This window comes from Camellia sinensis, chromosome 5 (genome assembly GCF_055761805.1).
Source record: "Camellia sinensis isolate YWXY chromosome 5, ASM5576180v1, whole genome shotgun sequence".
Lineage (NCBI taxonomy): Eukaryota > Viridiplantae > Streptophyta > Magnoliopsida > Ericales > Theaceae > Camellia > Camellia sinensis.
In genome coordinates this window covers 46,784,294-46,797,487 of record NC_138965.1, presented here as the reverse complement: position 1 = coordinate 46,797,487, position 13,194 = coordinate 46,784,294, and the positions used below count along the sequence as shown (strand labels likewise).

The 13,194-nt window shown below is 34.8% G+C and overlaps 1 protein-coding gene across 4 annotated transcripts; it reads right to left on the bottom strand.

The window, feature by feature from the left end:
• Nucleotides 1-299: 299 nt before the first annotated feature.
• Nucleotides 300-12,945, bottom strand: LOC114296808 (uncharacterized). 4 transcript variants are annotated; one of them, XM_082868779.1, is made up of 4 exons: nucleotides 12,734-12,934; nucleotides 12,085-12,154; nucleotides 659-1,128; nucleotides 300-582 (listed from the first exon to the last, which is right to left on the bottom strand). In XM_082868779.1, exons 3-4 carry the CDS (start codon nucleotides 1,118-1,120, stop codon nucleotides 409-411), a joined length of 636 nt encoding a protein of 211 aa, XP_082724905.1. In that variant the 5' UTR covers nucleotides 1,121-1,128; nucleotides 12,085-12,154; nucleotides 12,734-12,934; the 3' UTR covers nucleotides 300-408. The 4 variants fall into 4 exon arrangements, 2 of the variants coding, with proteins under 2 accessions (XP_082724905.1, XP_028096944.2); XM_028241143.2 differs by lacking the exon at nucleotides 12,085-12,154 and having other exon boundaries at nucleotides 659-1,126; nucleotides 12,734-12,936; XR_014329467.1 differs by lacking the exons at nucleotides 300-582; nucleotides 659-1,128; nucleotides 12,085-12,154 and adding an exon at nucleotides 10,534-11,192 and having other exon boundaries at nucleotides 12,734-12,945.
• Between the last annotated feature and the right edge of the window lie 249 nt (nucleotides 12,946-13,194).

The window sequence follows — 13,194 nt, the reverse complement described above, 5'->3', positions numbered from 1 at the left end:
CACAATGCTAATGAATTTAAATTACTCCAATGCCTTGTTACCAGATAAACAAAATTTTGCCCAACAATATGTTGTTCAATTGGATGATTTTACTTTACTTAGCAAGAAATTTATTGGAGTCCACTTGTGAAGTGTCTGTTGGTGATACATTGCTATACAAATTAGATTACTCTAGTGTCATGCTACCAAACTAAAATAAATTTGTCCAGCCACCTATCGCTATACGTTTAAATATTTACTTTTTCCTTTAAGCATCCCTAAAAAACATCTATAAAATCAAACATGCATCCATAAAAGCATACATAAAAAGTATCCATAAAAGTATTCATAAAAACATCAAGTGTATGAATATCCATAAAAGCATCAATAAAATCTATCATTGTTTGCATCCATCAATCAAACATGTTATCACAATCCATCTATGTCGATAGTTTCAGTAGTTTTTACATTAGGGTTGACAAGCGTACGAAATTGGTGAATACGGGTAGTATATGCTTTCTCCCATCCATTAGCACACGGGTGATGAAAACGAATCCAATTACTTGCTATCGGAGGTACTGGATGGCCAGGTTGCAGATAAACCTATAACAAAGACATCAACAAGTAGAATTACAAATTAAGGCATGGTAATGATCTAAGTAGGCTCGGTAGTTTATACCTGCACGAAATGGTTTCCATTTACAAATCCTATGCAGATATCTCTTCGATCAGGTGTTGCAATCGGTACTGATCTAAGTGGTAGAAACGTCAAGCATTGTTGCATGGATAAATGATAAAGAACGACTCGGTAGTATGATGCTATCAAATGGCCCATGTCGGGCATAATCATCCATTGATTAAATCCAGGGCTAGGTTCGAAGTAGGATAAGATAGAGGTAAGGTCATCAACCCTTTCCTGTGAACCAAATAGTTCCACGTAGTGCACTACATTCGAATGTAGCTCGGTCAATAAGTCTCGCCTAACTTGTTGCCAATCATCTTCACCTAAACCAATCAATCCAGCTATTGCCCTGAAACCACAATTGCCGTCTGCTTGTACATCTTTTATATGATGGATATATGGTCTTAACTTCTCCGGAAATTCTTCGAAGTAAGAGATACAATTTGTTGGCTGTGTCATATAAACCTGCATCACAAATATAGACCAATGGATATATGAAACAGTTAAAATTTTATGAACAACTATTAAAATATATTTTGTACATAGTTATAAGTTTTATGTAATTTCATACAATTTTATTTATTTATTTATTTATTGCCTTCTTTCGTTGCACTTCCTTACAAACTGGTGCACTTGAGACGGTAACACCCGGTGAATAACTATCTTGCCCAGATAGTACAAACTCAAATGCAGATGGCTCGCGTTCAGTAGATGTATTGATTTTGAATCGACCACAGCTGCGACCTCAGCCCTTAGCTCACGTGTCAGTCTTTAGTTTAGGTTCCACAAAAAATGTACTATCTGGACTAATTAACTCTCTCAACTTCTTCAGAAGGATCACTTGTTGCATCTCGTCAATCTCTTGGAATTTCTCAACAATAAAATTGGCCTGTGTTTTGCAATCCAACTCCACAAAGGCACTTTTTGAAACTGGAAATATATCTAACTTCCTCCAATGAGGATTTACGCACGAGAGGGGAATCGTTCGACCTTGTTGAAAATACTCAGTTATCTCATGTGCACATGGCAACCCATGTGTACGTCGCAAAATGCAGCCACATGCAACAACATCTATTCCCACACTATTCGATCTCTTTGACTCTACCAAGATTTTTTCCAAACTATAATTTGAAATAAAACTACGTAACTTAGTGAACTCAGTAGGTGTGTAGTTGTATTGGACGATAATTAAACTTCGTTGAAATGAGGCTTTAATGTTTACATGCTGCAACTCTAACAAGTTATGTATTTTAGTCCAAGATGTCTCAAAACTGCCCTGACTTGATCCAAGTTGCCTTTTCAATTTAGCATGAGAACTCTCCGCCCTACATGTATATTTTTGGTATTTAATATAAAAATCAAAAGATTATAGCAATTCATATATGTAGTGAGCATAATTTATCTATTTATAGTGCTATTTCTGAAGTGAATAGTACTGTTTGTCCAAGCTGCAACAAATTTGTCCTTGTATGGCTCTTACCAATTGGTAGTAACATACTTAATAGCTTTGAGATATGTACTAAATTCGATCTTGAGATTGGAAAATTGTTGATTGAATTATGTTTCTATTCTGGCCAATACCAAAACACTCCAACTACGTACGAATTTATCCCATATCTCTTTTGTCTCAACAACCTTCTTGCACTTGGTCGGAACATTATTACTAATATGCCATCTACATAAAAGATAAGTGGCCATAGGTAGAACATTTGAGATGGCTTTCATCAAAGCCAGCTCTCTATCTGTAAGAATGGCTTTTGGTAAAGCAGTCTTCTCCATAACAGTTCGCAATATGCCTAAAACCCATGTATAATTGTCATTTTGCTCTTGACCAAGATAAGCAAAAGCAACTAAAAATGTTAAGTCTGTTGACGTTACCCCAACAATCTCTAAGAGGGGGAGTCGATACCTATTGGTCTTGTATGTGCAATCCATAATCAACACAGGTGGAAATGCACATAACAACTCCAAACTAACCGGGTGTGCCCAGAACAAGTCAGTCACCATCTCTCTATCATCACATTGATGCCACTCAACATAATTATGAAGCGACAATTGCCCCAATATTTTTGCATCTGTGATCTTCCAGCCCGCTATACTACTCGATGTCAATGATGTGCGTTCTAGATTATCTTCATTGTTGTCGCATTAAAGGCATCCCTTCATTTCAGTGTAATCAACATCTCTTTTGGTTGCAGCATACTCTTTGACATGCCAACTAGCAAGGATGTTTCCTCCTTAGATAATCTACCAGCAAATGAGTGCCTTTCAAGATGTTCAGCAACCGGATGATTGTGTACTCTGCATAAGACATGCAACATTTGCTCAACATTTGTAGGTAATTTTTCCCCGTTAATAAAAATAGGCATCCACACTTTTTTGAACCTATCAACCTCAATAGTTCCCCCTTGATCTTTCTATTATCTCCATTCTCTCACAAGGAAGTGTAAGTCTTGGTTTTCTGCCATTACCTCCCGCATCTGATATCTTTATGACAATGACAAATCCAGTCTTTTTCCCAACATCCGAAGCCCATTTAATTAATGCTTCTCGACTACTACAAATCTAAAGTTAACAAATACATTTATACGCCAGAGTTATTAATAAAACTCAATACAAATTAAAAATAATAATAAATCGTATTTGTATATGTAATGAATTCATGATTGTAGTCCACTAATAATGCAGTACTTGCATTGCTGCAATGAATAGAAGCATGATCCTTCCAAGGAAAAAAATAAAAAATATATATAAAAAAAAATGAAACTGGAAATGCATGGTAATGAGTAACCGAACAAATTAAAAACATTCGGCCTTAGGTTAGCGCAAATGTATCTTTTATTCGACAGTTGGTTACCGGACATATATTTTTTGTTTGGCAATGTGATTCCGAACTATTTTATTTTGTTCAATTTTGACACACCAAACAAAAGTTGAAGAACTCTCTCAAAAACAAAATGAAAACCTACCAAACAAATAAAAAAAAAACTCACCATTTCACCTTTTTTATGGTTCTTCACCACCGTTTCTTCATCCATTGCTTTCTTCTATGATCAAAACACTATGATTCTCACTTTTTGAAAAGAGACGTGTAACAGAGAAGAAAAACTGAGAAGGAAAAAAGAGCACTAGGGATTGAAGAGCAATGGGTGTAAGGAGATAATAAAATATATTTCGTTTTAGTCTTTTGTCCTTGAAGGTAATTTCACACATAGGTAAAATTAGAAGGGGAAAAAAAATTTCATATGGAAGGTGTAAAGAAGTAAAGTAGTGGTGTAAGTAGAATCACTCTTACAAAAGGTCTTACTACAAACCATTTGTGTTATTCAGATATACACTTCTGAATAAAAGTTAAATATTCAGACATAGACTTCCGAAGTGTTGGCTATTTTGACACTTCGAATGATAGAAATGTAATTGTAGCGTGCCAGTAAGAATCTAAAAAGTCCTTGCAGAATTTATAAGTCAATTTACTTATCAGGCCATTGTGATTAGGTTCTTTTAGCCTCAATGAAGAGGACTTTATTGATTGTGTTTTAGTAACAACCAATGCAATATAACTTGAATTTGAAATAGAATAGGATGGGGAGACTAGACAAAAAATGTAATTGATTAATTGAATAATGCAATTACAAAGTGTTACTTTTAATAAGGGCAACTCCGAAGGTTGAATTCTGGAAATACAATAGTTACTTTAATCTGCTCCTATGAAAAGTAAGTTCAGCGCTGAAATTTAAAGATAAATGAAATGACAAAGACGTTGAGTCTGGATTTGTTCGGGGGCTTTTTTTCATCTTTGCTTTCATCTATTTATAACCTTCTCTTGGCCTTCAAAGCAATTGAGCTCCATTATCTCCTCTCTTGTAACTACTTCTTAGGGCACTTCTTCTCTTTGTGCGTGCATAACCGTTGATAACTGCCATTTTGGTAACTTCCTTCCCTTGTGCTCGTCACGTGTTGAATAACTACTTTTTAGCTACTAGAACTCACATCTATAGTTCACGTGAGTTTCTTTAAAGGTGAGATTTTTTAATGGCTTGCGCGCTTGAATATTTACCCTTGCTTTCCATGTGTCACCTTTTAACTGAATGATTTAATTATGACGCCAACATTACCCCCCGCACTAGTGTAAGCATTGTGGGTTACACTAGTGGTTCTAACTTCTGGAGCTTTGTTTCCTTCACAATCTCCACCTCCTTAAATGTAGCCACCAATATCAATGTTCTCTCTCACCATGATCTTTCAACTTGCACTTGAAGGTTTCTGTATTTAAGAATGACTAATATTGGCGAATAAGAACCATTAGTCTTCAACTATCATTTTTTGCTTACGCCATTTGTGTTCTGAAGCTTCGAAGATATGGTTGGTCTTGGTCATGATGGGATTGATCAAATATACGATGATGCCATTAAAGATTATGTCAAATTCGCCAGTGCTAAATCAACTATTGCTTATGCATATCCTGTCTCCAAGGATTTAGACTCTTTCCTCAAATCCTTTCACTTGGGAGAAACATCCCCCTCTGTTCCTTTTCCAAAGGACTCGCAAACCATGGCCTATTATGCCCTTGATCCCCCTCATAAAATCCTTAAACCTCCTATTTTAGGTTGAGATGCACCTGCTCTTCCTTCCCCACCTAGAACGATTAGTGGTTGGGTCACGTGGCTGACTCATATCCACCCAGGAGTTCATCATTACTACTCTCCTCCTCTTCCTAAAGCTTGTTGAAGTTGGATGGTATACCCTTATAGACCTCGACTAGATAATCGTAGACTTGAATATCTCTTTTTGTACTATTGGCATATGGTTGCAAAGCCCTAGTCTTTTGGCTAAAGAAGTTGGTCTCAAACCTTCAGAGTGGCTTAAATATGTAATGATAAGCAATACTCTGTGGACTTTCAAGCTAACCCAACTTTCCCCTCTCTACCTTATTGTCCTCAATGGCTTTCTGAGCTTTGATTAGCTGTTGAGAACCGTGTAATAATTGGTTATAATCCTTCTTCCCCAACTTCTGGATATGAAGCTCATAAGACCAAAATTCTTCTGGCTGCTTTTAGCCAACTCCCTTTTGGGGTTCTTTGTGAAGAAATCCCTTATAAGAATTTTCTCTAGGCCTGCGACATACTAGGAGCCACGCACTGCATTCTTCTGTCTTGCTTGAAGTTGAAGTGTTTTTGCACTATCTTCTCTCTCTCTTATATTGGCATTCTATTGTCGATGCTGAGAATCAATCTCTAGAGGAATTCCATAACACTGCCCTTTCTATAAAGCATGAGGCACAAAAGATCCTTGATGAGTTTGATGAATTTATTCTTCAATCTCTGCCAGTCTTTATTGACCCTCGATCTCTTCGAGAGTACAAGGAGTTCAGAGAAAAGGAGCATAAAGTGTTTGAGGAGAAAGCTCGTGACTTATTGTTGAAGCTTCGAACCTTTCAGTCCTATCATGTTAAGATGGACAGAATTGCAGAGCGGCTGGAAAAGGAAAGAAGGCTTATAGATAAATTACTTCTGGGTCAAATTTCATGACATTGTGCCCTTTTATTTTCCTTATTTTTATGAAATTGAGCCAATTTCCATGTAACTCTTTAACTCTAATGAAATATAATGTATGCTTTAGTCCAATTTTGTATATTGTCTCCGGGTGTAAGACGTATGATTTTACACCCAATAGAGAATTACATAATCTATTAACTAGGAATTTTAGAATCCTAAATGCCAATAATGTAGAAAATGGTATTTTAATTATTATTCGAAAGAACAAATGGAGTTTTTTAAAAATCAATTTTATTATGATTTGACCAAAAATCAAAAGATAATACCTTTTATAGAATGTTTTATGAATATGCTACCATTATGGAGATTTTATCTGAAAAACAATTCAATACTCTTGATAATTATTTTAAATCATGGAATACTTTGGTTGGAAAATCTATTCAATCTATCCATAAAACGTTTATTGCCAACACCTAGTACTACATCCTCTTCTTCAGATCCATTAACCATAACTGCTTATGTCAAACCAATAACAAATCAAGAATCAGTAAAAGTCTCTAATTTGAATTCTGTTATTAAATAGAATAGCTACACTAATTTACATTTTCAAATAGTAGGACAACAGCTTACTAGGATTGAAGAATCTATCCATAGTATATTCAATAAACCCACAATCTCATCTAATGCTTTAAGAACAGAGGGCTCACTACAAGCTACAAACCTAAAACCCTCTTTAGAAATTAAAGATTTTAAATTAAAATCTCTTAAACCAAATGAGGAATTTATGGAAACCATTGTCAATAAAATCAAAAACATAAATATAAATTCATCATCCAATATAAATGTCTTACCCCAAACGATGGATCATCGTCCATCATCCGAATCAAACATAAATGAATTAAATCCAATTCAAATATTTATTATACAACATAGTTTTCAGGATATGCAAAATTCAATCAATAAAATTGATTATTCAAAAAAAAAAAAAAAAACGCAACAGAAGTGCATTTGCAAGGCCAAGTAGATATTATTATCAAAGGCCCACTCCACAAGATATTCTGTATGAAGAAGATTTTCTTCATTCCCTAAAATCTTATCACAACAAAATTATCTATGAATGGAACATAGATGGTAAATCTGAATATCAAATATTTGAGACCGTACACCAAATGCTTATGTATAACCCAGTTTGTAAACAAAATGATAATACTGATAGCCAAATCGCTCAGTTTATTATTAATGGATTTGCTAGTATCCTGAAAGGTTGGTGGGATAATATTCTCACTGTATCTCAGCAAAATGAAATACTAAATGCAATAAAAGTTGGAACTAATCCAATAAATCAATCACGAGAGGATGCGGTATGTATGCTCTCTCAAACAATTTTACTTCATTTTGTGGGATCAGGAGTTGGAACCACTAATAGAAGTACAGAACTTCTTCATAATTTGACATGCCCATCTCTTACACAATTTCATTGGTATAAAGATATCTTACATTGAATTGGTTTTGATACTTAATTTTTTACATTGTATCAATTTAGTTCAATTAATAATATTTATTAAAAAATTGAATAGAAATCAAGAACAAACTAACTCATTCAAAAGGAATTGAATCATTTTAAATTAACCAAGCCACACAATGTGAAAAATTCAATTGTAAAATTTATACAATTAAAATTACGAAAATTAAATTAACATAAAGGTTTCTTCTATATTCTTCTATATATGCTTCCTGCAGCGGGGATGGATTGTACCTTACCTAGGATCGAGTACCTGTCAGTAGCCAGCTAATAGTTTCACAAATAGTGTGTTTTGAAGAAATATCATACAACCAGGACAAGAAGGTTATGATTTTGTCTATAAATAGAAGCAGCACATAGCTTATCTCCTTCACCCTCAACTCAACAATGGAGCCTTGACAGTTCAAGTGCCTCTATTGTTCTCCGAGCTTCAATTCTCGTCAAGCTAGGAGCGGCCCCCAAAACGCTCACAAGCGTTAAAGAGCCGTTGCTTGAGCTGACCACTGGTTGCCCCTGTTCGGACCCACCTTCCATCCTTGTTGGTTGGAACTGTCGTTGTTTTGATCCTTCCATCCCAACTTAGCCCCATTCGCGCCTCATTGGCTAGAACCGCAATCATTCCAACCTTTCCATCTCTTGGGCTCAGCACCATTTGGACCCTCAAGCTCAGCCATGGAACCACCGTCGTTCCAATCCTTGCATCCACTCCTAGCTTGATGAGAGATGAAGCTCCAAGAATAATTGGAGGCACTTGAACTGTCAGGCCCCATGTTGAGTTGAGGGTGAAGGAGATAAGTTATGTGACACTTCTATTTATAGACAAAATCATAACCTTCTTGGAGGTTGTATGATATTCCTTCAGAACACACTATTTGTGAAGCTACTAGCTAGCTACTAACAAGTACTCGATCCTAGGTAAGGCACAATCCATTCCCACCTTTGGAAGAATATGGAAGAAACCTTTATATCAATTTAATTTTTGTAATTCTAATTGCATAAATTTTACAACTGAATTTTTCACATTGTGTGACTTGGTTAATTTAAAATGATTCAATACCTTTCGAATGAGTTATTTTGTTCGTAATTTCTATTCAAATTTTTAATAAATATTATTAATTGAACTAATTTGATACAATGTAAAAATTAAATATCAAAACTAATTCAATTTAACATATCTTTATACCAACGGAAATGTGTAAGAGATGGGCATCTCAAAGTCTGAAGAAGTTCTCTACTTCTATCAGTGGTTCCAACTCCTGACCCCTCAAAATGAAGTAAAATTGTTTGAGAGAGTGTATAAACCTCATCCTCTCCTGATTGATTAAGTTGAGTTATTAGATTAGTTTTAACTTTTACTGCATTAGTATTTCATTTTGCTGAGATACAGTGAGAATATTATCCCACCAACCTTTTAGGATACTAGCAAATCCATTAATAATAAATCAAGCGATTTGGCTATCAGTATTATCATTCTATTTACAAACTGAGCTACACATAAGCATTTGGTATACAGTCTCAAATATTTGATATTCAGATTTATTATCTATGTTCCATTCATAGATAGTTTTGACGTGATAAGATTTTCAGGAATGAAGAAAATCTTCTTCATACAAAATATTTTGTGGGTATTTTGTGGGGTGAGCCTTTAATAATAATATCTGCTTGGCCCTGCAAATGCAGTTCTGTTGGTTTTTTTGAATAATCAACTTTATTGATTGAATCCTTCATATCCAGAAAACTATGTTGTATACTGAATATTTGAGGATTTAATTCATTTATGTCTGATTTGGATGATGGATGATGATCCATCATTTGGTATAAGACATTTATATTGGATGACGAATTTATGTTTCTGATTTTATTGATGATGGTTTCTATAAATTCCTCATTCAGATTAGGAGATTTTAATTTAAAATCTTTAATTTCTGAAGGGGATTTTAGGTTTGTAGCTTGTATTGGGCTCTATGTTCTTAGAACATGAGACGAGATTCTTGATTCATTGAATATACTATGAATAAATTTTTCAATCCTAGTAAGTTTGACATAAGTAGTTATGGTTGATGGATCTAAAGAAGATGACGTAGTACTAAAGGTTCTATTAGAGGATGGTTTTCATCCCCAGTATTCCATGATTTATAATAATTATAGAGAATATTTAATTATTTTTCTGATAAAATCTCCATAGTGGTAGCATATTCATAAAACATTCTGTGGAAGGCATTACCTTTTGATTTTTGGTCAAATCTTAGGAATATTAATTTTTTAAAAAACTCCATTTGTTCTTTGAAATAATAAATAAAATACCATTTTCTAAATTCTTCGTATTTAAAATTCTGAAATTCTTAGTTAATGGATTTGCGTTATTCACTGTTGGGTGTAAAATCCATTACAAATCGAAGTTCATGTCACTGGCCATAGGAATTTCCCTACCATTTTCTGGCCTCCTATTATATACACCATGAGGTATTTGATTTTCTGATATTTTAACCCCTTGTAAAACTAGATCCAAGGGATCTGATACAGATTGCCTAGATGAAGCAGGATGTTCTACATTGTAAGGTGTTGGAGTAAAACTTCTAAAGGATGAACACCTAGGTAGTCTGACTCTGGTGTTCCTAAAATTGAGAACCACATCTCTTTCATTTGTTCGTGCTATTTGGTCTAAATCCTAGTTAACTACTAGTGCTACTGGACTAGCATTCTGAATGACCCAAGATTTTGGAAATTCAATATTTCCCAAGGAATTTCCCAGGGAATCATTCTAGGTACTGCTATGCTGGTAGTATAGAGAATTGACTCTATTAGTACTGTATTTCCTGATTCGCTTATCTTCCCATCAAAGGGAGATAAAGTGGTTATGTGATGCCCCAAAATTGGGAACATTAGGAAATATAATAGCAAAGAAATATCGGGTTTTACTAAGGTTACATTTTCAAAATAGCGTTTAATATATATAAATAATGTTGCCTTAATTTTACAGATTTTCAGATTCCAAGCAAAAATAAATAAATAAATAAATAAATCAAACTTCAATGTGAGGTTGAAAGTCCAACTGCAGTCCAGGTCCGCAGCGGCACTCCAAGCTCCCCCATAAAATCTTCTTTGCCAGTGAATTCTTCAAAACCTAGCATTAGATGCCAGGGCAACAAAAAGAAGCCATGAGCTGCGAAGCCCAGTAGAAACACACACGCCCAAACTTTCCCCATACCATACAAACAATCAATCAATCAAGTATGAACAATTTGGAAGCATGGATACATGATAACAACACAACATGGTTCGACAAGTTAGTAGTTAATAAGACATCTAGAATTCTCCAAAGAGATTCTTCCTCCCAACTGCAAGGATTGGATTTTGGGTTATTCAGTACTCCCTCTTTTGTTACTTTGCAGACCTTACCAAGGATGCCTACAACGGTTTTTTATCAGGTAGCGCCAACCGAGGACCTCAAAAGGAACAACCAAAGAAACGGGCTCACCAACACCCAAAGATGTGCCTAGGGCTCGCTTACACCCTGCACACACCATATTGAGGGCTCATTTACATTCTGTTTGTTTAGGCATAAAACATTTTCTGAAAAATATTTTTCTATATTTTCTAGTGTTTGGTACAATGGAAAACAAAAGTTAACAGAAAATATTTTTCATAGTCAATAGAAAATAAACCTACATAAGCGGAAAATGTTTTCCACTTTTAAAAGGCGGAAAACGTTTTTCACTTTTAAAAGGTAAAAAACGTTTTTTGAACTAAAATCTTACCAATACCACCCCACTACCACCGTCACTCTCATCTCCACCACCACCACACCACCATCACTAAAGCCATTGCCACTATCACTGTAACTATCACCGCCGCCACCGCCATCGCCCACCACCATGCCACCACCTCCACCTTCACCTTCACCTTCACCTTCGTTTCACCACCACCACCACCAAACATAGAAAAATGTTTTCTCCAGAAAACATTTTTTAAAAAAGTTTTCTGTAAAAAATGTTTTCCATTTGAAAATGTTTTCCTTCCAAACATACGGAACGTTACACCCTGAAACTACCGTATAGAGTCTGAAGACACCTGCTCCATCCTAGGGGTTCACTTAGACTGTTTTTGCATAACTTAACTCATTTGGTATTAATTCCTTTACAATTCATCTCATTCATATGTATATTACATAAGTCATTCCAAAACACTAATGTGAATGTCACCTATTCCCAACCCCTTTACATTTTCCGTTTATTAGATATTTTGATAAGCGAGCTAATCACATTCAATAATATAAATGAGCATGAGGCAAATATAAAAGAGGAAATATATCACATGATAATCATAGATACAAACATGGTAAGGCAAGAAAAAAATATTAGGCATGCCTTGAAATACTTAGGAACAAATAACACGAGGGCACAACTTCCAGTACTTTTCAGAACTGCAGAGGCAAAAGAATGAGTTGGTTAAAATACTTCCGGGACACTTTAGGTGCTGAAATTCCACACAAACATAAAACATGTCTATTTTCAGTCCCAATTTGTAGAATTTGCACAGTACAAGCAGAAATTAATCTACAAGCTATGTTCCAAAACCTGTCCAGATTTGTTGCCTTATCGCAAAATTTCGTTCCAATCTACTCGACTATTTTTGCTCAAATAAATTTTAAATGAAAGATAACACCTAAATCTAACTTTTGACATAAAAATAAACTTTAGGGGATTTCTGGAATTTATTAAAAATCTGCGAAGTGGACTGTTCTAAAGTTGTTTTCTGCCAAAATCTTTAAGAATTTATTTAGGGTATTGCACTACATACATCAAATAACATCACTGAGAACAGATTTTAATTTCAGTAAGATTTGATATTTAAATAAAATCCCTAAGAGTGGAGACACGACACAAAATTGAAACAAAGCAAGGTTTTAGCATGCACCCAATCTATTACTAAGCCACGCAACACTTGTTATACCCTTAATATCATTCAATAAACCTAAGACATGCTTGATCTAGCATATGGAAGAAGAGAGCATGGAAAATGAGATGAAAGAAAGCAAGAAGAGTGTGGTTTTACCTTAATTGCTCAAAATATTCAAGTGTTTTACTCTTCCTCTTCCTCTCCCTCTCTCTCTCTAGCTCAAAATCTACCCCTCGCCCTCTCTGAGGCTGCTGGAAAATCAAAAACATAAAATAAAAAAGGGCGTGTGTGTTCTATTTATAGGCAAGAAGGATTTGAGGTTGAATTTACGAATATACCCTAGATTAATTAGAGTTACTTGGTAGTTAAAAAAAATTAATTAAAGACTAGTAAATATCTAGTAATAGTATAATACAAGAGCTCAAACCTTCTCCAACCTTCTCTAACCCTTTACTCCACCAATTTCCATCATTATTTACAACCTTCTCAACTATTCTTCAATTTTCACATTTTTCCACGAGTTTGCTACAAGACTTGGAGGACTCTATCTGAATCTAAAATATATCTCAGTACGTTTATATTCATAAATTATAATTTTTATTATATTCTAATATGAA

Coding starts and splice junctions, on each gene's coding strand:
- LOC114296808 (XM_028241143.2), bottom strand. CDS start 1,120: ATGACACAGCCAACAAATTGTATCTCTTACTTCGAAGAATTTCCGGAG. Junction 583..658: donor ATGGAAACCATTTCGTGCAG/GTATAAACTACC, acceptor TCTTTGTTATAG/GTTTATCTGCAACCTGGCCA.